Source organism: Strix uralensis, chromosome 2 (assembly GCF_047716275.1).
Source record: "Strix uralensis isolate ZFMK-TIS-50842 chromosome 2, bStrUra1, whole genome shotgun sequence".
In the NCBI taxonomy this organism is placed as follows: Eukaryota; Metazoa; Chordata; class Aves; order Strigiformes; family Strigidae; genus Strix; species Strix uralensis.
Window position 1 is genome coordinate 54,858,757 of NC_133973.1, and position 25,864 is coordinate 54,884,620.

The following is a 25,864-nucleotide window of genomic DNA, read 5'->3' on the forward strand; positions in this document are numbered from 1 at the left end:
TCCTTTGATTGTTTTCAGCAGCTTCCAACAGTGCAAACTCCAGAGAAATATCCTGAGAAAAGACTAAACTACCAATAGGCATGTACAACCTACAGAATGCACAGACAAGAAGGTTGGGGTAGGGCTAGACATACTAAGAGGAAATAAAAAAACCCAAAAACTGAATGTCTGATCCTCTTCTCTGCGTATTTATTTTGAAGTAAACTGATTAGCAGGCTGTGAGCCTCAGTTTTGCATCTGGTATAAATTAGTGGCCCTTAATAAGCAGGATGCTTGATTGATATGCCGTTAATATCATCAATGACTCTGTTCTGTCATTCCACACTGCTGGCCAGCTATGAGAACTGGCTGTACAAGGAGGACCATGCAGGCCAGACAGGACGTATGCAACACACATAGAGGCACTCCACCTTTCAGAAAACATGAATGATTTTCCTCTTCTAAGCACAGCAAGCACTGAAAGAATAAGATGAAGACTACTAAAGAAAATTCAGGTAAGTATTTGAGTATAGAAGAATATCATGACATTACCGTATTGTAAAGTAAGATTGTACTCTGTATGCTTTGAGAATTTAGGATGTTGTGAGCTGCACTAGCTACCAAAGAACACAAACACATTACCTCTCTTTTATGTATGGGGCAAAAACTGACATTCAAGAATTTCATGTTTCAGGAACAGCATAGCTACTAAGCCAAGCCAGGGCAACTGAAATGTAATCATTTCACAAGACAAAAATCACAGAGCTGATACTACATGCAGGATAATGTAACTTCAGAGGAAAAAAAATTAAGTTTGACCCATACACCTGGAAGAAGTCTGGAAGAATTTCGTGTTAATAAATGCAAAAGCACCAGTGAAAAACAACAGCAGGTGATCAAGATATCAAAATATGTTGTGACATACTTCAACTGGTGTAGCAACCACATCATACTAACATAACAAGATTCAGAAAGACTTCTGACAAGTAGGTCTCTCCCAGCTCTGCTGTGCACTCTGGAGACTGACCTGTGATTTCAAGCCAAGCAGTAAAACTGCAGGCTTTGATCTCTGGGTGTGCTTCCTCTTATTTCTTGCCTTGGGTCCCAGCTGTTTGCTCAGTTTGTTCCAGACTGGAGTACAGAAGCAAGCTAATATGCATGAAGTACAGATGGTCAGGGTCCTTGGAGTGAAATAGGGAGCAAACCAAACTGGTAACACAGACAGACCCTGTCATCCTCTCTGAGGCAACAGCAACAGTTAAAGTAAACACAATATCATCTCTTGCAAACAAGGATATGGCAATAAGTTGACCTAACAGACCACTCTGAAAAATATCTTAAGAGTGTAATAACTAACTAAGCCTTACTGGGACCATTGTTGCTTTGAGTCCACATGGGAAGGGCTACAGTTTCCTTCAGTTAATCTGATTTCCCATTCTCTGGTCTTTATTTGAATGGCAGAAGCCAGATCCACAAAAATACCGAAGTACCTCATACCTTAGGAATTAAATATGAATAGGAATCACAGAATCACAGAATCATCAAGGCTGGAAAAGACCTCGAAGATCATCTAGTCCAACCATTAACCTAACACTGACAGTTCTCAACTACACCATATCCCTAAGCACTATGTCAACCCGACTCTTAAATACCTCCAAAAATGGCGACTCCACCACTGCCCTAGGCGGCCCGTTCTAACACCTAACAACCCGTTCTGTAAAGAAATACTTCCTAATATCCAGTCTAAACCTCCCCTGGTGCAACTTGAGGCCATTACCTCTTGTCCTATCGCTTGTTACTTGGTTAAAGAGACTCATTCCCATCTCTCTGCAACCTCCTTTCAGGAAGTTGTAGAGGGCGATGAGGTCTCCCCTCAGCCTCCTCTTCTTCAGACTAAACAAAATTGAAGGGGTATGACTTTTCATGGCAGCAAATGTTACTTCAACTTGCACCTTAGAGTGCAGTTGTAGGGCAGCTTAAGCCAACACAAGTCTGTTGCAACCCTGTTCCCACATCGGTCTGATATTTCATTGTGTCAGCAATGCTGCTCATCACCTGGCATGAGCCATGCTCCAAGCAGGAGGTTGGACCAGCTGACCTTCAGAGGTTTCTTCCATACTAAACTATGACGTAACTTTATCGGACCATGCAAAGGACTGGTTCAGGGAGCTAAACTGACATAAAATTCATTGCTTTCTCTGTAGGTTTGATTTTTTATTAGCTTTTGCCAGTTTATCTCCCTCTATCAACTGCCCTCCAGGTCTGACAACCAGCAAGACTGACACAAGGGAAAGGGCAAAAACGTACAGGTCCAAAAATCAGTAAGATTGTAGCAGTGGCAACTTAGGAGCCAAAGTTGCCATGAGGCTAAACCCTTTGTGGACAAAATCAGCCAAAACCTTCCTGCTTTGCATGCTATCTCCCTGAAACCCTATATTCACACCAAATACATTTTTAGTAAGTGTCATGTTTGTATTCAAATTAGTGTTACAGAAATTTTTCATAATCATACACTACACAGCATATATAATAAATGTAAAGAAAATAGGCCATTAATATGGTTAAATATACACTGCAAACTATTTCATATTAAAGGTCCAGCTTGATACAGCCTGTGCAGTACAGAAGCACACTGGAAGAATGCTAGATGATTGCTGTCCTCCCATACTGAAATGTATTACTTATCTCATAAGGCTATTTCAAGTAAAAGTGGCAAGTTAAAAGGGAATGGGTGAAGTTCTGAAACTTTAATTTACCATGGCCTAAACTTAAGAAAAAGTATTTGAGAGGTTTGCAAAATGACCCCAGTTATGCCATCTGTACAGAAGAGATAATGAATTGATAGCAATATCTCAAAATACTTTGATAAAGGGTTCTTCTTGCACTTTTACAAAAGTGCTGCCTGGTGATGGAAGCTGCCCCTGATTAGCTCACGCCATAGGGGCTTTCAGAGATTTGAAAGAAACCAGATTTGCTACAGCAGAAAGAATAAACACCTTAAAGCAGTTGCACCGACACTATATAATTACTTTTCATTTCACCAAAAGATTCTCCTGGATTCTCTATTCCTCCCACAATTTCAAAATTACAATATGTCTGCTTGCAGTTGAATGAATATGTACATATGGCACTAAGTAAATTATTTAACTAAAAAGTAGTTAATGTTGCTATGAATTATGCTATTTGCTCGCACAGAACTCATGCGCACATTTCATTGTGGTAATACCTGGTTTATACATCTTTAATCAAAACCAAGTGAAGGATTTGAATTGCTTTTTCTCCTTCAGTGTGATGCAATTTGTTAATCTGTATGGCTATAAAAAGCCTTGGAGACAATATGAAATGCTATCTTGCTGATCTCTCTCCTGCCTTTATTGATGTAACTGTCAACAGCCATCTCACTATTTCATTCCTAAAATCCAGGGGTGAAAAATGAAGGAAAGAAAATTAAATTCTGTTTTCATTTCTGTAGTTTCATTTCATGTAGTATTTGCAAAAGCAGTCATTTTGAAAGCCAGAGAGGGCTTCTCCTTGGCGAAATAACAGGCACTGTAAGGACAGGTACCATCTACCTCCAGAGAGGAATCACTGGAAAAGTCACTAGGTATATTGTAGGTCTTTGGTCACTCTTCTAAAACAAAGATATATGTCATGTAACTACCCAGTCACATTGTAGTAGCTTCCTGGGCTAACATTCACTAGTAACGGTGGATAGCTGGTGATTTGGTACAGCAGTATGTAGTTCTAAATGGTTTCCTGATTTTGTTCAGTTTCTGAAGGTACTGGCTTTTAATGCATCTCAGGGGACTGTCATTTCAAGTAAGATGAATTACAGCTCTGGAGACATGGCTGGTGCATGTGTTACAGGCAATGTTGTTGCTTTAAAACACTCGATACAAGAATATGTACTATAACTCATGCAATGAACGTATGTAGCATTATTCAACTTTCACCTAAGACTACTCAGAGATATGGGCGGGTTAGAAAGTCTGATACAAAATATCAAAGGCTTCTGCAGATCAGCTTCCTCAGAGGCCCTATTCTCTCTCCACTTCTTAAAGCAGCCTATTTTTTCCCGCCCCGTAGTCTGCTATCCACAAGAAGAGAAAAATGGAAGACCAGGGCCCCAAAGAGAATGGAGAGCAAGTACCTTATAAGAGCATTGGGGAGAAAACAACCACCACAACCACAAAACAGCAACAACAAGAAGTCTAACTTAAGGCATAATTTGGCACTGCCTGTTATGGATTTTTGTTCCTAGATGCAGTTTTCTGCATTTAAGAGAGGGATATGGCACTTTAAGGTACTAAAAGGCAATCCAAAAAATAAACAAAATAATCATTAGCTACTGAGAGTTAGAAAACATTCCCAAATTGCAAAATTAATGAGTACTAATGTACTGCATTTTGTCAGCCACAGCTGTTTACAGCTTCACAACAAGTGCAGCATCCCATTATGTGACCAGTGAGAAAAGAAGAAGAATAAAATGTGGTGCCTGTCCTCAGAAGCAGGATACTAATTTTTGAAATGAATCTCAGTCACGGAGAGGAGAACATACTGACAGTCTGCAGAAAAAATGGACACACAAGGTGTGCAGGTCCCTTCACTAACTACAGTAACAGAAGCAGCAGAGTCACATCTGCACAATACTTTGGAGGCTCACATATACTTCTTGACAAGCCTAATTAGTTCAGGCAGAAAACCTATGGTAATACAGTTATATTGTGCCTGGCATGCAGGTTCACATTGTCCAGCGTTGCACCTGGTGCCTTACAGACATGCAAAGCATGACAAACACTTGTTCAAGGAAGAAAACTACATTACAAAGTCAACTTCTGAGCCCTCATTAACCCAGACAACTTGTTCCAATTTGGACAGGTCTGAAATCATTCTGAATCTTGAAAGCCTGCAGAACACTATGCTGCTACAAATCTTGCTTTGGCCCAAAAGCACAAGCCTCCTAGGAAGACAAGGCACACACCCCAGGCAAAGTGGGGAGGAAGAGAAAGCAGAGTAACAGCGATCCTTGTTCTTACACTGTACAATTCTGGTTTTGCAGATGAAGGATCTTGAGTGAATTAAGGGCTTTTAATGGTCAGTTTGAAGTAAGTCTGATCCTTCTACTCTGTGTTAAAAGAAAGAACTGTAATTCTCATCCAGGAATTTTTTTAAGCACCTGCAAGTTCCTAAACAGGCTGATAAAAATAAAAAATGAAATAATAATTAAAAAAACCAACCTTCACATGAGCAGAATCAAAATGCCAGCCCTAAAAATAGGATGTAAGTTAAAGCAACTGACGCTGCAAAATCAGGCAAGGGTTTTGCCAACTCACCACCATCACCCCTTTTTAGTCAAGAAGTTCCAAGCCACTTAAGTTGTACATTTCTAGAACAGCAAACTGTATTTTATCCAAGTCACTTAAATGATTTTAAAGAATAATTATTCACAGTTTTCAATAGGAAAAGAAAAAGCCAATTTTGTTTATGACCACATTATCCACATTGACATTAATTTTGCAAGCCTTTAAATTCAGAGCTAAAGGACTATGGGAAATCTAAGAATTAGAATACTTACTATACAGGATCAAAATATACACTTTCTCATTACCAGTATAATGAATATACCAGAATGTGAGCTCACATGGCAGAGATGGAGAATTGCTAGTCTCAGTCAGAACTGACCTTTTGCCTCGTTCTTTAAACGTGGCATTTTTATTTTAATTTTTTTGCTAATGACATTTGTTGTAATTCCTTGATGAATTACAGGTCCTTATAGTATCAGTGTTTCCTTGGGTAAATTAAATAACCAAGTACCAAAACAAGGTGCAGTGCAGTCAGAACTATCTCTGTGCAATAAATCAAAACAGTTGAACATTATCTGTGTAGGGCTGAAGCAGGAATAGGAGATACAGTCAAGAGAGGGGCTGCAACACTGTACTACAGACTGCACAGCCCACACTGCCCACTTACTTGATGAAGTAGTCTCTTCCATCTCTGTTTGCCGTCATCTCCCATCCATAAGGTGTCCCCTGGTTCACGCTCCAGGTCCCTGAAGGGTGAGGCCAGCCTGAAGACTTGTTCCTGTGGCTGCAATTTTTTTTTTTGGGGGGGGTGGGTGGGGGGGTGGGTAGGGAAAAGGGCGGAAAAAAAAAAAAAAGTTATTTCTCTGCTGTATTTATTCTTCCAATTTATTTATTTCATATCCTTCACTTGGCGTCCAAATACTTTCACAGTTGTGAAATACACAGCCAGAACTCAGGCAAGGGAAAACATGTTAGCAGGTCTCCTTACATTTGTAATATTCTTCCAGTCAGTGTAATTTCTAACAGTCTTTGGGTTCAAGCCTTTGGCCAGTGAATCTGTCATAGCTCATCAGTCCCACATCCACAATACTCATTTTCAATAGTTTTTAGTACAAGGGACAGGGAACATTTTCATTCATCACCATCCCCTGTTCAAATGCCATCTCTCAGTACAGTTTTAGCAAAAAAATCCGCCAAACCAAACAACCCACCACAGTGCTGCAGATTGCACATGTGGTACGCTACCTGGCACGAGAAGGAACATCAACACCCATTCTCAGTGCTAGCAAACCATATTTTGTTTCACGTGTTGGAACGAAGGAAGGCCGTAACACTTCTGCATATGGATACTAAATTGACTCAATATGCAGATATTGTTGTACTCGTTCATTATCCATTAAGCTCTTCCTCCAAATAACTGCAGCCTTTTAAAAGTTATTTGGAGAAGTTGCACTTCCAAGTGACAGTATTTCCCCACTAGATGTGAAACATTTTGTGAGGTGCCATCTACTGATTCCATACACAAAAAATATACAGCTAGCAAGAATCCCCCCTAGTTTCCCATAGAAAACCCCAACTTTTGCACTGATGTTTCACCCCTCACTTGCAGGAATTAAGCTAGGTGTTACTGCACATTCCCACTTATTGCTGTGGGACTTAGAGGTACAGAAGACAACAAATAGGTCTTTCAGCAAAATTAAACAAGTCTAATATATATCTGTGTACAATCTGAAACAGAGAAAGATCAGGAAAAGGAGGCAGGGCAACCAAAGATGGTAAAGACTGGCTGAGAGAGTAGCACAGACAGGCAAAGATGAACCAGCAGACAACACTGAATACAATCTGAGATTCAGACATGCAAACCAAAACCACACAAAATAAGAGCATGTTTTGAATTAGTTGACTTCTCCCTCTCTGCCTTTTCTCCACCCATCAGACACATTACAGCTTAGTTTTACTTGCTAGATTTATTTAAGTTCAAATGCTAGCAAGAAACTTACTATCTCTTGCCTTGGATAGAGGTAAGAACTTATTTCCTTTAGAGAAACAGAGTGCAATGTAACCTGACGAACACTCTTCTGAAGGAACAGAATTGGTCTCCGTGGACAACTCAACAATTCATTGCAAATTGCTAAACTCAACAAAGTTTTATACAGTTTATCTTTCCCAAAGGGGGAAATGCATCATTAAAAACAAACTAGCTGCTTCCCCTCCCCCTTTATTTCAAGGATTAATCACTACTGAGAAAAGATACGGTGCTTCAAAATACAATTTACAAGTAGAGCATTACAATGGAGTGCTAGATATCATCTGATTTACCAATTATATCAAGTACGCTATCTTCAAGGAGTATAAAAACATTTCTGTTAGCGTAGTCAAACACTGGTATTTGCCATAAGACAGGGCCTAAGTCTGATATTTGAACATGCTAGAAATCTTAATAAAATTACAGTTACTTATGACTAACGAAACACATAAATGTCAGATGTGCTACATTACCCAAGATAAATGCAACTAACCCATTCCTGATTAAAGGAATTAAAAAATAGGCATCTGAGGAAAGAAAGCAAGTACTTTCAACACTCTCTCATGCAGTTTCATGTAACGTTGAGCTTAAGCATTCCTGTTTCTCCATATGTTTGGCACAGGGAGAAAGGCTGGCCCCTTCTTTTACATGGGAGCCATCCTACAACCTAAGAATGACAGCTTAACTCCATCTATAGACTTCAAATTACACTTTAGAGTATTTGGGATCATAAACACTGCAGTTAAAATAAAGTAGAAAGTAGCCTATTCTATCTGGACTATAAAGGGATATCTGTGCATTTAACACTTTTTATTTTAATTAAATGTGTTTCACAACATCTGTGCTATAGTTTCTCTATCTGTAAAATGGGTACAGTGACAGCTAAATTTCCACGTAAAGCACATCAAGTTTCTATTATCAGATAACTTGTAGGAGTGCAAGACAGTGATGATGATCAATACTATTCCTCTCTGCATTCAAACTAAGGGCTCATCTTTGTATGGATTATAACATTAGTGGATTTAAAGGTAAATTTAATTCCCCTGAAAACTTTCTTTGAGCTTTTACAACATTAATGGTGTCAGAACCTATCATATATGACAGGTAATAACTGTCCTACTTAGCTATAGATATGTCTGTATCTGATCTAGTCCTCCAGACTTCCTTATAAACAGTAGGAGAGAAATTAGCACTTGAGACACTGTATACACCTACATTAGATGTGTGCAAATTCGACAAGGTGGCTCCATGGGAAAAAACAAATACAGAATGTTTCCTATAGTCATTGTACAATTTAATAATAAACACTCATGTCATAACAAAACCATGTTTTTACACTCAAAGGTGATTAGCGCTAGTGATTCCCAGCTGCCTGTACAGTCTGAAAAAATGAGTGAATGAACTGCATTATTTCTTTTTTATGTACATCCATCCACTTGTTGAATATTATTCTGCTTGTCTGCAAGGATTCTGTTCAGTGGCACTACAAAAGGCAGAAGATGGCAAAGATGAGATAAATGCCAGAAGGAATATCAAAGGTTTCAGAGGAAACCATAAGCAGGTCAGGCATTTTACCTGGGGGAAGCACAAAGCCATCTTGGCAGGCTTTAAGTCAAGAGGATGCCTAAGTGGTGAGGAAGATCTTCAGGCCATGGGAGATCCCAGCCCAAATCCTACCTCCCTGCAGGTGATCTTGGATAAATCCCCCAGCTAGCTGATCAACATTTGCCATTTCCCTCCCTCACAGGCAAAGGAGGAGGAGCACACCAAGACTGCCTAGGTTTCTGGAAGACCAAAAGATAAAGACCAGAAAGATAAAAAACCCCATGCCTTCTATTTCAGCAAGTCTGCCTGCGGAGGCAGGACTGGCACCGCTGTAACTTGCTGCTTGCTGTCCATCACCACCCATGCTTGCTCATGGCAGTTGGACCTGCTGCTGGTGTGCCTGTCGCAGCACAGCTCTTAGGTGGCAAACTTCACCGTGAAAGCCTAGGCCAGCATCATGCCAGCAGAGGTCTGAAAACAAGGCAGTGTTAGCTACAATATCACATCAACCTACTTTTGACATTCTTGCTGCAGAAGCATAAAACCTGATCCCTCTGAATTGCTTCACATTGAACAATCAGTTCATTAGATGAATGAAGCAGTATGTAAGGAACCAACGTGCCCTATAGAGGGACCTTCTGACTGAGAATGCAATAGCTGCGCCACAGCAAACGTCTTCAGGTCAGCCTTTTTTCTGCCGTGTGCTTGAGGCATGACTGAAACATGAGTTCATATGTAAAGTATCCTGTACTGTATCAGCAGTAAGCCACTTAACGCAATATGCAGAATATACTCAGCATAAACTGTGCTACAAACAAGAAGTGAAAGTCTGTAATAGTATCCACCTCTTTTTCAAAGATCAAAACTAGAACAGTTTGAATTTTTAAAGCACACTATTAGAGCCTAATGTCCAGAGCAGTTTAGATAGTGTTAATGATGAAAGTAGAAAGCAACACCATTCATTTTTAAAACACCAAAAAAATCAAACATTGACATTTTCTGGAAAATTCAATGAAATAAAAAATTGCATCTACAGAGTCAGACAATAAGCATGTAATATTGCTGAAAACTTATTTTCTTAACCAGCAACTGGAGATTGCTCTCAATAGGTGTTTGCTATAGAAATCTTGACAGACTTTTTAATTGTACCACCTATATAGCCCAAGCCTGTAAATTCTGTTATAAATGTAGTGCTTCCCTGTCTGGTGGAAATGAAGCTCTCAGGCTGTAATTTTAAAATAGAAACTGGCACTGACACAAAAGCAGCATTTCCATCCTCCCAGCATCAGACAGTCCTACTTCACATCACAGTTGCTCTTATGCCAATGGAAGTAAACTGGTTCACCTTAAAACTAGCTGCTATTTTTTCCATGCAGATTCATCTCTGCCTACTCCATGGCTTCACAGATGGCCATGTGGCAGCAAAAATGAAGGGCAGGACAAAACCGGCCTGCTTAAGTTAGTCCTCAGGCAAAGACAAAACAGAAAGCACTTGACTAAAATGGAATGCCCCAACTGTATTTAGTATATTTAGTGTCTGCTGGGGCATAACACTCAGTATACAAGATTAATGTGCCTACCCACCCCAAAGATGGACAGCATGTTTACATTTACCCTTTTCCATGGACAAGGGACACCAAAATCCTTGTTGCCTTAGGAGTGATGTTGGACAGAGCTGGGAAGTCTGACATATCACTGGGGTAGCAGTCTTGACTCCCTTGCCCAAGAATCCCAACTTACTCTCTGCTGACAAGATTTGAAACAGCAATAAAAAGTAGTAGCAACCTTGAAACCCTCCACCTCTCTTTTCCTAATAATTTGAAGAAGGCAGAAACCTGGTAAGTCTTGGCCATAGTGACCTTCATTCCCACTCTCTGCAATCCTTTACTGAGCATGAAGGGGAGGCACTTTATTTAAGTGTTTGTTTTTTGGTAGCTCTCCTTCCGTGATTATCACTTTCCCTGATTGACACTGGCACAACAAAGGCATCCATCTGTATTCTCATGGCTTCCTGCCACTTCCTGTTTGATGCTCTCTCATTCTTGCAGCGGTGAACAGTTTCTCCTTTTTTACCTTCTCCATGACACATACAATTCAGTAGATCTCTAACATATCCCACCATCAACCGAACAGTCTCCACTGCAGGCTAAGGAATCCTGACCTATACAGCTGTTCCTTGTACAAAGGTTTTCACAGGCTTGATCTTTCTCATTGTCTTTCTCTGAAATTCCTCCAGTTCTGTGCCTCTGTGGAGATGGGATTTTGGGCTTGCACTCAGATTATGGCTTATACTGATGGGCTTCCTTCTTGGTAGAAATCCAGAAGAAGGTATCTCAAGATGTAGTTGAAGACCATCTCTGGCACTTAAGGTCTTAGTGAAGAGACAGAAATTCAACTCTATTCTAAAGTAGACATCCAAATTTGCAAGATTTCTACTCATATTGACTAGCTCTCCACTAAGTGTAATTTGGAGCTTCAACATTTCTCTCCATGTAGATGCCAAAGTTTTAATTTCAAGCATATAAATCTGGAGATGAATTCTATATAACCCTCAGAATAATCCTCTACAACAAATAGTGGGCCTTTATGTTTAAATTGCTTTCTAAGGTAATAAAATTGGCAATTTTTATCATCTGATTATTTATTCCCTATTCTGTACCCCTGTCCAAAACACCTAAGAGCACCAAACCAGGTGCAAACACGTTCCAAGCTCCCGGTACCATTAGTTTTAAGTGAGAAATTTTACACTACATTTATCAAATTAGCTTTTTTAATATGAAGAACTTTAGAAATTTGGTGTAGATGCCATCTATCAATTTGTTACCATTTGCTTCAGAGATATGATCTCTAAGATCCCTTACTAACTTTTCAGCTTGGAGCATATCTTCCAAAAGTCCCAAAAAGTCCCCAGTAAAGAAGCTCCCCTTGGAAACCCCCCTCCAACACACAGCTTCAAAAAAATACTTATCTTTCTATATCCTGTGGCCTTATTTTCTCTAAGCGTTGCTTTTAGTTAATGAGTATCCGTTAGCTCACAGACTTTAGCAAAAGCTGAAGTTATCCACCCAGTTTCTGATAGAAATCTTCTTAATGGTGTAAATTCTCTGCGTGTGGAGCCATGTATAATTTCCCTAAATATAAATAATTTCAAATACTAATATTCTATGCATGTTTCCTCTTTAGTTATTAGTAACTTTTTAAGCATCTACCTTGGATTTTCCCTGCTGGATTAAAATAGGACAAGGATTATATTCTAATCTTTTTTCAAAGCAATCCCTTGAACAACACAGCTGTAACTGCAGTGGATGACTAAAGTTACAGAACTTGTACTATGAACATTCACAGTATAATGCCATGTTTACCGCCTGGATATTTAATGTTTTGGAATCATCTTGTTTAACATCTTGATTATTCTCATAGTACTTTCTTCTTTACTTCTTTATTCCTGAAAGCACTATCTACAGGGGGATCAGTGACGCAACTCAAGGCTGACCATCTAACACAGGTAACTTAGCATTGCTAATGGACTAAAAGCACTGATACACTGGCTTCCTTTATTCTACCATACCAAGAAAAACTTCTGAATTTTGAGTCTTGGTGTACACCCTGGCTTCATTTCAACTCTCTACTGGTACAAAAGCCAGTTCTCTGCCTCCCACATGCCAATACAGAAGTCAGTCCCTCTCCAACCCATCATAAAAGGAAGACATCCTGAACAAAAGACATGTTACCCTCCCAGAAGTCGATTATGAAGGGAGCGGGGCTCCACAGCATCCCCCGGGAGGTAAATCTAGCCACAACAATTCCTAGGAGGTATTGAGAGGAACACCTGAAGCACAACATTTCATATTATTAGTTTTTAAAAGTAAGAACTCCACACCTAAAGTATCTGCAGGGCATGTCTATCTGGGAGTAACAGACATGCTTGCAACACAAGAGGAGTTCAGTAACGGTCTCTCTATGATATTTAATCTTCCACTGCCTCAGGAATAGAAACCTGCTTTCTCAATCCAGTTCTCACCCACTCCTGTCCCAGAAGACTACTGCACTACGCTTACCTCCATCCTACCATTTTAACTTGAAAAAATGAGAAAATAAAACTTTTAAAGACTTTGTAGCTATACTATCAAGACCAATCATCATACCCTGCTATTGAAACTCTCCTGAGGGGGACTATACAATAGGACAGACGTGATGGACAATAATTTCTGGATCCAAGATCAAGGACACAGAAAGCCGTCTCGTCCCTGCACAGATGAGTCCTATAAACTCCCACAGAAGTAGTCCTATCAGAAGCACAAAAGAAGAAAATTAAATGCCCCAGATGCACTCTGCTGTACTAAAAAAAAAAAAAAAATCATTCTGGGCCGCCTATTACTAAATCACGTAAGTACAGGAGGGGGTCGTAACGACTTAAGATACCCACAGAATCAGACACCCTTCATATTCTACAACCCACATGCTTTCAAAACTTTTGCTGGGTGAGAAAGCAAGAGGGGTTTATTCTTCATATAAATGTGTATTATTTTCAAACTCCTGGAAACTCTGTATCAGTTAAAAGAAACCTGAAGAGTATTACCCCACAAGTGAGCTTGGGGTTTCAAGTTTGTAATTAAGACAAATATTAAAGGTAGAATCATTGTCCAGGACTCTTTTTCTTATTTTACAATAAGAACAAAACACTAGAAAAATATTTTTGCCCTGTGACACCTGTCCATCTCAATAATCTTGCAACACAGCAAAGGTAGAATAATGTTCACAGAATCACAGAATCATCTAGGTTGGAAAAGACCTTGAAGATCATCCAGTCCAACCATCAACCCAACATTAACAGTTCCCAACTACACCATATCCCTAAGCGCTATGTCAACCCGACTCTTAAACACCTCCAGGGATGGGGACTCCACCACCTCCCTGGGCAGCCCATTCCAACGCACAACAACCCATTCTGTAAAGAAATGCTTCCTAATATCCAGTCTAAACCTTCCCTGGTGCAACTAGAGGCCATTCCCTCTTGTCCTATCGCTTGTTACTTGGTTAAAGAGACTCATTCCCATCTCTCTGCAACCTCCTTTCAGGTAGCTGTAGAGGGTGATGAGTTCTCCCCTCAGCCTCCTCTTCTCCAGACTAAACAACCCCAGTTCCCTCAGCCGCTCCTTGTACGACATGTGCTCCAGACCCTTCACCACCTTCGTTGCCCTTCTTTGGACACACTTGAGTAATTCCTTTTTGTAGTGAGGGGCCCAAAACTGAACACAGTAATCGAGGTGCGGCCTCACCAGTGCTGAGTACAGGGGTAAGATCACTTCCCTGTCCCTGCTGGCCACGCTATTGCTGATACAAGCCAGGATACCATTGGCCTTCTTGGCCACCTGGGCACACTGCTGGCTCATGTTCAGCCGGCTGTCAATCAACACCCCCAGGTCCCTCTCTGACTGGCAGCTCTCCAGCCACTCCTCCCCAAGCCTGTAGCGCTGCTGGGGGTTGTTGTGGCCCAAGTGCAGCACCCGGCATTTGGCCTTATTGAAACTCCTACAGTTGGCCTTAGCCCATCGCTCCAGCCTGTCCAGATCTCTCTGCAGAGCCTCCCTACCCTCGAGCAGATCAACACTCCCACCCAACTTGGTGTCATCTGCAAACTTACTGAGGGTGCACTCAATCCCCTCGTCTAGATCATCAATAAAGATGTTAAACAGGAGTGGCCCCAAAACCAAGCCCTGGGGGACACCACTTGTGACCGACCGCCAACTGGATTTAAGTCCTTTCAGCACAACTCTTTGGGCCCGGCCATCCAGCCAGATTTTTACCCAGCAAAGCGTGTGCCCATCCAAGACTCGAGCAGCCAGTTTCGCCAGGAGAATGCTGTGGGAAACGGTGTCAAAGGCCTTACTGAAGTCAAGGTAGACAACATCCACAGCCTTTCCCTCATCCAATAAGCAGGTCGCCCTGTTGTAGAAGGAGATCAGGTTTGTCAAGCAGGACCTGCCTTTCATAAACCCATGCTGACTGGGCCTGATCATCTGGTTGTCCCACATGTGCTGTGTGATGGTACTCAGGATGAGCTGCTCCATCAGCTTCCCAGGCACCAAAGTCAAGCTGACAGGCCTGTAATTTCCCGAATCATCCTTCCGACCCTTCTTATGTATGGGCGTCACATTGGCCAATTTCCGATGTGTCGGGACCTCCCCGGTCAGCCAGGACTGCTGGTAAATGATGGAAAGCGGCTTGGCGAGCACCCCAGCCAGCTCCTTCAGCACCCTCGGGTGTATCCCATCCAGTCCCATAGACTCGTGTGTGTCTATGTGATGCAGCAGGTCACTGACTATCTCCTCCTGGATTGCAGGGGGGTCGTTCTCCCAGTCTCTGTCTTCTGGCTGAGGAGGCTGGATTCCCTCAGTACAGCTAGTCTTGTTATTAAAGACTGAGGCAAAGAAGGCATTAAGCACCTCAGCCTTTTCCTCATCACTTGTTACCATGTTTCCTCCTGCGTCTAGCAGGGGATGGAGGCTCTCCCTGGTCTTTCTTTTGCTGCTCACATATTTATAGAAACATTTCTTGTTGTCCTTGATTGCTGAAGCCAGATTAATTTCCAGCTGGGCTTTAGACCTCCTGATTTCCACCCTGTATAGCCTCACAGCATCTTCATAATCACTGTGAGTGGCTAGCCCCTTCTTCCAAAAGTGGTAAAATCTCCTTTTCTCCCTGAGTTGCAGTACCCTTTAGGCTTATCCTGAATTTTCTCCCTGGATCATGCATCATCAGATAAACATAAATGCTATTCAGAAAATAAAGACATGCCCCTTTCTAGCACCTTCCCTTAGTTTTTTCTATTTTTCTAATAAGGACTATGAATAAAGCCAGGCTGCTTTGCACCAGTTGTTCAGAAACTCTCTCCAGCTGAGAGTTTCATTTCCTTAGGCAGTAACTACTCTCCAAACTCTGGCTGGAGCAAATAACTCCACACTGTTTTCCCCTCTCCCCATCTTCCACCACAGATGCTCTCAATTATTCACAATTTCACAAAGTACTCTTCATTCTTACTCCAAACCAACAACAATGCTAAAGGCTTCACTCAACCTTTAAATCCTTTGATGGAGCAGAAAAAAAACCAAGCACAACTCAAAACTTCATACTGAACTCCTCTAAGCCAGTTTACAATACAGTAGAGGAGATACATTTCTAGAAAATCCTGACAGTCTATTTTTGTCACAGATTACATTAGCTTTCATATCCTCAGTGCCTAAAACTGAGATTTCTAAATGGCAGCCTATGCCTGGGTTGAGAACAGGAGACAGTCCAATGAATTCCTCCTCCATCAGTCCTTGCTACCACTGACAATCATGAGATAATGAGGGCCCATGACCACATAGCTGATCTGAAAGGTAAGGGATCCCTTTTACCAGGGATTTCCTGGCTGCCACAAGACCCTGCTACTGCTCCCCTGCCAGACAAGCAGGGAAATACAGCAGCAGCTGTCCATTGCTTGGTGAGGGGAAAAGGGGCAATTCCACATGACCAGAAAAGTCCCCTCATGGGGTCCCATCACTTCAGCATCAATTCCAGATTCCTATCCTTATCACAGGCAGGGCAGAGCAATGCAGCACAAAACCAATGGTTGGTCAAGATGTACACTGCACATGTTATACAACTGACTATATGAGGAATGGCTCCTCTTAATCTGAAACTACAACAACGTAACGTTACTTCCTCACAGGATTTGTACTAACGGTTTACATGTAGACCATTTTTCACCGTGCATCTTTTACAATTGCTCTTTTGCTTTCCTCCCTCTGCTCCACTTCATGTGGCCAAAGATGCAAGTACCTCAACAGTGCATTGAAGTACCTAGGGCACATGTTCTTGCCTTCAGCTAGGTAGACAGCTCCTCAGCATTGAGTGATGGCTCCCCAACGAGCCACTGTTGTCCACTATGGTCCCAGAACTAACAATCTTATGATACAAGGTAACAAAAATTCAGACAGCACACTAGGACAAGGGATGAAACAAACCACGTGAGGCAATGCTGGTTTGTTCCAGGAGCTAACAACCTCCATGGGCCTTGGAAAAGGGACAAGTGAAGTCTTGTCATTCCCTGAGGCACTGTGCCTGTCCTGGGGTGTCTCCTTTCTTGTTGACGATTCCACAATAAGTTTTGAATTCTTCACCATGGGTATAGTTGTTGTTTGCACTGTCCTGTTCAGCAGCAGCTGAGTTATAACTCTTTACAAAAAATGTTCTTGTATTCTGATTCTCTACAGTCACTGCTGTCCAGTAAATGCACTTTCATGTCTGTTGCTTGTTTTGTTCTGGTTTTGGTTTTTTTGTTTGGTTGGTTTTGCGTTTTTTTTTAATATCTGATATAAGTCATATCTTCCATTTCCCTGTCTTCCTCCCCCTCTATGTTATACTTCCATTATTATTAAAAGATGTGCCCCCAATTACATAGAAAACAAAAGTTTCCATTATATTTCCTTTTAGACTGCCAGAAGTTTTCATTTAAAGCACACTGACCCCATTAGAGATCCAAAGTCCTGAAGGAATTCATTTCCCCTCAGAATTTTGTACTGCAAAAGCCAGAAAGTACCCAAAGCAGCAAATAATGGTCGGGACTTGGATGCCTACAAAAGGCTCTTTGACTATCTGTTGTATATGATGCTTTAGCTTCATGCTGATGCGCTCTAGAAAGTAACAGTCTCTAAAAACTGATGCGTGCAAGATGTTTTTTTCTGTTTTAATGGAGCTTTTGACCTCAGGCTTTTTCAGGTTTACTCGGTATTTCAGGAACAAAAGCAAACCAACCAGAAAAAGTATATGAAGCACATTCGGCTCATTTCTTATTTAGTGAATGGATTATTGATATTTCTTTCTATTGATATTGATATTTCTTTCTGAATTTTCTCGAAAACCCTTTTAAGATGGGTTTGGTTTCTCTCAGACTAGTACATGTTGGAAAACCTTACCGTATCACAGCTAGCATCCCCCTATAGCTGGCACCCAACTCATTTTTCATACAATGCAATTCCAGCATTTATCTCTGGCTACAAAATCACAACTCTTATCAGATGCTGAATTTTACCTTATGTAGATTTTTATTGGGTTTTTTTGTTTCAAAGTGTTGTTACCTCTACTCTCACTGAATATTTTCCTCTTACCAGTTTTCCAGTAAAGTGCAGCCATGATTCACTGTTAGGTTTCAGTGAGTAGTGCAGGAGTTTGGCCATTTCTGCTTTACAGAGAAAACAGTCCCGTAATACCTGTGGTAGAGATGCTATCTAGCTCATTGACTGCACTGTTACTAATAATGAGAGTTTACGGTAGTATAGAGTAGAACACTGGAAAGAAATGCTATAAAGCTTAATCATACTTTAGATAAAAGTAACAATACATCGTATACTTTCTTACTACCTATTACATAGCTGTTCGTTTTATGCCATAAAAATTTGAGATGTATTTATTAAAATTTGACTGTGCACACTACATTTGGAAAAGCAAAAAGGAATCTGATTTTTATACATAGCAAATTTTGTATTTTTTCAGCACCCTGGTATGAATACAACCTGTCTGCTGTGAGCTGACAAAATTTGCATAAACATACACTAGAAAAAGCAGCTCAGAAAATTTTCAAGCACTTCTTGGCAGATGATTTCTATGAGAGCTTCCTATTTCTATAAAGATGTCACCCACATTTCAGGCCTGTGGTCACTTGAAAATCCTTCATGGCATGCTCTTGCTGTAAGGTAATATTTTAGCCTGTAAGAGAGTGAAGTTGCATCAGAAGGATGCAGTGAATGAGGGCCAAATTGCCAAAAGAAAATAAAAATTCTTTTCTGAAGCTGAATTAAAGCCTAAATTCCCACTGCTTGATTTTGGTAGCAACTCTTATTAGGTCTCCAGATGAACTCCATCAACAAAACAGTAGAACAAAAAATCTGTCCGAATCTTAATTAAGAGGAGAGTACTGCAGAGGAGAGAGAAGAGGGAAAAAACCCTCATGCATTTACTAGTTCTTCAGATTTCAACCATGAATTATTCTCCTCCTTTTCAATTTCTTGGGAAATAAAAAGAAATGGTCAAAAAATTAAATAATGGCAGCCTACCTTAAACCTATTTTGTAAATGAAATTAAATTAATACTGTACTCTTAATTTGGGGGGTGGGGTGGGGTGTGTGAAGCTATTTAAATTATTTTCCCTACCCAGTAAATAATAAGAAGCATCACTGCCCAGTGATTCCAGAAGCAGCTCCAAAAGCCCAAGAATCTTCTCCTTACAAGACACGTTTGATGACCTTGAAATAAGATGCAGCCACTGATCACTGGCTTAGTTTGTTTTCCATAAGACTTTAAAATCCTTATTTAGAAAAATTATATAAGTCTTTTCATAAGAGAGCAATAAGGAATAAATCAACCAATACAGGAATTAGCCTTTAACAAGTCCATTCATCAGAAATCTCAATACCAAAGTAATCAGTCTGCTAGATTTAAGCCTATTTCAAATACTGTATATAAGCACATAATTGTAGTTCAAGGTATTTTTTTCTGCTTTCTAGATGAAAAAAGTATCAATATTTCCCTTGATTTTAAACCAAAATTCTCAGAACTGGGAATATATGAACAAATATTCATCCCCCTATTAAAAGGCTAACCGTGCCATGTACTTTTCTATCCTTCACTCCCAGAGAAAAGTTACAAAAAACTTCAGAAAATGACCACATAAAACCTATGCTGGGCAGTCTGCTTACATTCTTAAAACATCTGCAGAGAAGCCTGTGTTTGTACTGCTACCATGCTACAAGGTTGAGGTTTCTTTTCTTATTTTCTTGTCTTTTGAGTTCCTTTGTATTTTTCCATTAAGGAAATTACGGTTTATATGGTAACCTACTGAGAAATAATGTAAGTGAAGGGCATTTTGCATAATAGTCAGAAGTTTTCACCAGTGGTAAGAAGACTTCATCCAGATATGAGGTTATTTAAAGCACTCTGAACATAAACCCACTTATGAAACGAAGCAAATTTGAAGCAGTTGCATTCTTAGGAAACCACCAACACTTTGCACATTCTGTCATAGAATTATGTTGCAAACCAAGGCACATGAAAACCTTAACAAATGAGAAGGAACAATTTTATTTTTTTTAAACTTTCTTCCTTAGCCTTAGTGACTCTACAAAGTGGGAGCCAACAAAACTGAACCAAAATGTCATGCTTCCAATGTATTTCAAGGACTTATATATTTAAGTGCAATATTTAACTGAGTATCAATAGAATGTAAGAAATAAAGCTGCCTTAAAAACAAAGTCATGTAACTTACTGAACATTTGAACAGAAGCTATGCAGATGTAGTTCAAAACTGGAGAGAAGTGATCTCAGAACACTAGTTCCTTCAACGCATCACAGGTCATACCACAGGGGAGCTTAGAACAAGGTGGCTAAATCATCCATCCATAAGTGACAGACCCAGTTTTCTGTGCCATTTGATCTAGACGCAAGCTCAGAAATAATTTTCGAAATATTTTCTTCTCGCATTCTCCACTGGGTAACACACATGTCTAGTAGCTGTAGTTTCCCGAATTCCAAGGAAATCACTGATTTCCATGCAAGGAGCTACAAAAGGGAAAAGTTGCAAGGGACAGACAGGACAAAGGAAGAAATATCTTGGTTATCACTAGTCTTGAAAAAAGAAAAACAAAACCAGGGCAAGCTTTATTGTTGGACAAGAACCCCATCTGCACAAGAATACCACAAGGAGCACCAGGAAGACTAACCTTCTCCATCATCTCAGAGTTACTTTTTTCCCAGTGTTTACAGTTCACAATACAATGTAGCCACACACTTTTCACTGATGGTTTTGAATGGCTGCTTTACTGAAGAGAAACAAAATGGTGTATTTTTAAGTGAATTCACATGGCTGCAACATTTCCTTTTGTTTGCCTTTAAGATTAGCAGCAAGGAGTTTAACTTGAATGTCATTTCTAATGATGACCAAAACCAATGGGCCCATGGCCCACTTTCATCTTACACAATCAACAGTAAAAGCTCTTGCTGAGCACTAAGGCAGCAAGTGTTCATTCTCCATCAGCAGGCCACCAAACCTGCATGTGTCACAGGATCACAGGACAGTTCCCGTTGGAAGGGACCTCAGGAGGTAATCTACTCCAACCTCCCACTCAAAGCATTTCAGCATGCTTCACATGAAACAATATGAAAAATAGGTATTACACTGCAAACTAAATTGCCCAGATTTAATCTTATATACTTGAATCTATTACTCTAGTCTATTAATCATTAAACAAAAGACAAAGAGACATTTGCTTATTCTATTCTTTGCCATTCTTCGGCCTATATCCTTGTTTTTTTCATATCACTATTTCCTAACCCAGTGATTTTTAAAGATAAAATCTGTGAAACAAAAACCTTGAATGTAAAATGTATTTTCTTCTTTAATTTATCACCTGAAAAGTACTCTGAAGGTAGACTGTACTTTTAGAACCAGAAGAGAAAATGTAAGTGTGACATCTTGCTGCATAAAAATTTGGAATACTAAGTCTCCAGCCACCTAAATCCCTAATAGCTTATGATATTAAGCCATCTAATTATGTAGCTGGGTAAATGGACCCATAAATTTCTTGTAATAACAGGTTCTTAAAAATGAAACAACACAAAAAAACCCATAACCTAAATCTTTCCTCCTCCAATTTATATTAATCCTTGGTTATACACTGTGGTAGGAGCATGGGCACATATGCTTGTGTACATTCTGTCAAGCTGCAACTGCAGCACCGTGACAGCTACTAGAAAGTCCCAAAAAAACTCTCAGCTATCTGCAAGTGATAGCTAAGGAAAACGATACAGGCAGAAGTACAACAGGTTCAGCTAACCTACTTACAGCCTCTGACAAGCAGCTTCCTAAAGATCTTGCAGCAGAAAATGAAAGTTTCCCTGCAGTCAGAAAATTAGAGGGACTCTGTGACCTAGACAGGTTTAATACTGTTCTCTGACACAAGACTGTAGTGCTTCTGGATGTTTTCATATAGTAATGAAGATGAATCTGATTGCAGATTGTAACTGCATGTTCCAAACAAGGAATGCACCTACACACGTATTTAGATGCAATTCAGGTCTTTGAAATGATGCATTATCCACATTTGCAGTTCTTAGAGCTTGCTAATAATTGCATTGCTAACAGGAATGAAATTAGGCACAGAATCAACAGAGGAAAATGTGAGCAAGAGCATACAGAAACACTAAAGTTTAATAGACAATGCAATTTGAGATAAACCTCAGTGTTTTCAGCACAGAAACTGCTAATGCAAAGCTTGGAGTCATGTAGCCAGCTGTACCCTTCACTGTATTTCCTCTTGCTGTTAAAACAACATCACGCATGTAGGTTTAATCCATTTAACAGTTGATACATGCATTGTTCCAATTACTATTGTATCGTCTCCCAATAACTACATAACATAGTCTGTAAACTGTGTCCCCTCACACCAACAGGGTATGCCAGGGACACTGTTCAATTGAACTGGTCCCAAACTCACCACCAGCTGTATCACGTCAGGCTTCCATGAGATGTTCTCAGCACAAGATACTCTGGAACTAGTGAGCTATAGGTTTAAAGATTATTCAGTGAGAATACGCAATTTGAAAAATAAAACTATGTGTCATCTTCCTGAGTTGCAAGAAAAAAAAAAAAAAGAAAGTAAATCAAAAAAGATAAAGTGAAGGGGATTCTACAAATTAAAAAATACAATTAATACAAAACTCAAGAAACTTTCAAAGAGGGAATAAACAAAACTGTTCTCCTGCTGCCCTGTGCCACAGAGCAAAAGGTGATGCCCTGACATAAGAAATGCCAGAAGAAGGGATGGCCCATGCCAGGCTAGAGGAAGCTTGGGGTGCCCATAGGAGGCTGCAGGAGCCCATTTCAGCTAGGGATGAAGGAAAAATGACCTTAAGAATGGACACTGAAAGTCAGACCCAGGTTGATTTGAGCCCTGATTTTAAGAAAACAAGTTTATTTTCTGAACTCTTTCTTAAATATTTACTTTTGGGGAAGAAAAAAAAGAAGTATATCCCCTCCAGTAAGGGACTGTCCCTTACAGTGGGCAGCAGCAAAACTGGGGGAAGAAGTAACTATCATTTCAAACCAGCTTCTCCCCCAGCTATGGCTATTAAATTACTTAATCCCTTCTTTCACAAAAGCCACTAGATAACAGATCATCCTTGCAATCCTTTCATTTTTTTCTTGCACAAATGTATCTTACTTGAGACAGCGACTGTAGACAGAAGCAACTGAGAAAACCCTTCCTGAGTTTGATTCGAGAGTCACACAGGCGTTTACTTTTATCCTTTTGCACTCCTGCCTCCACTGCTGCAAATCCATTTAGAAATGGATTCTTTCCTTGATAGAGTAAAGTAAATCTCTTCTGCTACCTTTAAGTCTTGGCTGGCAGTAAGACCAACACCCAGCAACCTGGCAGATGCTGAGCTCTGCACTGATTCAGCCAATGGGGATGCACTACTGAACCCCCACAGTAGCAAGCTCCCAGGTTTTCGGCCACTCAGCCAGTAGCAGGAGTCCTCGATGATCCCAAGGGTCTTTTCCAACCTGAATGATTTTATGATTCTATGATACCATGGGGCAGCCCAGGAGGATGCTGGAGCCTGCTTGGGACGGGTACCAAGTGCTGCTGTTTCAGGAGGAACTGCCTTTGCTGGCAAGCGTTAGCCCAAGCATCAGGTCAGCAGGCTGATTTTTTCACCCACAATTCTATTATACTTCACAGGGCTATTTTTATTTCTTCAGTGTATTAATTCTCCCACCCATTTTCTGAAGCACAGAGCTAGAACTTGACAGCTTACTTACTGTAAAGACATTCAGAAATGTTACATGTGTTCATAAGGGCCTAGTTATTTATAAAACAGGCAAAAAAGAGCCTGGTAACAGGAGTTATTCATTGTGGCATTTTTTTATATTCCTACTGAATCCCACCTGAACCTTTAGATTCTTCAATACCCTTAAAAACCTGTTTGCAATGATTTAGAAAGATAAATCTAAGTTTAAAATGACCCAGGTCCAGGTTTTATAAATATGTTGCTAAGTTCAAGTAACTTGAGACTGAGTCAGGCATTTTGAAAATAAATTAGTATGTCAATACACTACTGCTGAATTATTTAGTTAATTTTATTTTAAAGGTCATACCTTAACACATTTAAATCTTCAATTTATCACCAACCCCAACAAAAGAATAAATTTAGATATGCCTAGCTTTTTAAAATTAAAGTTGTTATTCTAATTTATAATTTAAATAAGAGGATTATATTCTATTCTCTAATGACAGTGTACTATTTTAAAAAATTCAATTTGGAGGACAGTACTTACACGTAAGAACTACAGCTTCACAATATGATTATTGAAGATATGGGGAAATTCTAATCCCATCTAAGGTGATGGGAATTTTACTACTGACTTCAGTGGGGTCAGGTTTTTATCCCTGACGTATAATCAACAACAAACCCTACTACCTAACTTGGTGAAGCTGCCAAACTCCATGGCACAACTGGTCTCATTTTCTGGAAGGCTTCTGAAGTTCGTGACAGGTATGTGCTGAGACAGCAGGCACTGAGTGCACCACATGCCCAGAAATGTTGCCATCTACATTAGCATCTCACCCAGCATAAAATTAACTCCACGGAACTGACAGCACAAGGAAACAACACAGGGTGATTTGGATGGTGAATATTTACAGCCTATCAAGTTGGATTGCAACAGCATTAACTCTACTAACTGGGTTAAACATAGCTGATTTGGAATCCTGAAGCCATGAAGTTGATTTACTTCATGTATAAAAAGGATGTTCATTCCTAAACAGGTAAACAGACATATATCTGAGAGCATATCTTTTTTTTTCCTCCCAAAAAGTAAATATTTAAGAGAGAGTTCAGAAAATAAACTTGTTTTCTTAAAAGTTACCACAAGGCATTTTCCTTTCATCAGCTCTGTCAGGGCAGGCAGACACATAGGCATATATGAAGTCCAAGTAGGCAGCAAGCAATGCTTTTCAAACTGGTCTTTGTGATCTACTGTGGCATTAATAGGAACATTTCGCTGTCTACGAGTTTACAGGACATTTATAAGATTATACTGCCAAAATATATAAACATTATTTATTTATCTACCTCTTTTTCTGTCAAATACTAAGTTTGCACAATCATTTTTAAATTCTTTACGCATCTTATGACCAACTGATGAACAAGCATATTTAGCTGCATGTAAAAAGGAGAAAAGGGAGACATACAAATATACATACACACGCATATGATGCATGCATGAAGTATTGCAAATAGACATCTTTCAAAGTACTTTGCTTTCCCACCACACCTGTATGTTTGTAGCTTTCCACTACTGGCATTCTTCTTCCCAATTTCATTATTCTAGAGCTAGGACCTCTGATTTTGTTACAATTTCATGATTCTATCTTTTAATTAAACTTCCTGGAATCTTGCCTTTTGGTGATAATTTCCATTCTGATATAAAAAGAAGTTTCCTGGACTCAAAGCAGAGAAGGAAATTTTTTAACTATGAAATGCCACGGCAGAAGAGGACTTGCATAATAACTTTTAAACCAGTCCTATTAATGAGACACCTGTCAAACTTTTAGTTGCCCTTCCATATTTATTCTTAACCACTTTAAAAAAAAATCTACCTCTACTTCCCCAAATCACAAACTTTTTAAAAAAAAAAAATCCTTCCAAACTTTGTTTATACCAAGGGACAGAAAATGAAACATGCTGCTCCTTTTCCTAAAAGCTGCAAGGGGTCTAGCAACAATTTTAGCAGAAGGCATACAGTTTCAAGTGTATAGTAGAAAGGCATGAGAAACTCGAAATACTGCATCGCTTACCCAGGAATGGAAAAATATATAGACAGAATCAAATTGAAAGAGAAATAAGTCACATTAGTAAGTCTGCACAACCTCTTCTTTTTAGCATATGTCGCTCAAGGCTCCACTTCCAA

General features: G+C 39.9%; 1 protein-coding gene across 5 annotated transcripts in view; it reads right to left on the reverse strand.

Moving 5' to 3' along the window:
• Positions 1-25,864, reverse strand: part of FRMPD4 (FERM and PDZ domain containing 4) — a 360,814-nt gene that overhangs the window by 112,983 nt on the left and 221,967 nt on the right. For all 5 annotated transcript variants that reach the window (XM_074858808.1, XM_074858805.1, XM_074858803.1 and 2 more), the window contains exon 2: positions 5,950-6,066. In XM_074858808.1, the coding sequence (XP_074714909.1) occupies positions 5,950-5,971 (22 nt within the window). In that variant the 5' untranslated portion in view covers positions 5,972-6,066. The remainder of the gene's footprint in view (positions 1-5,949; positions 6,067-25,864) is intronic.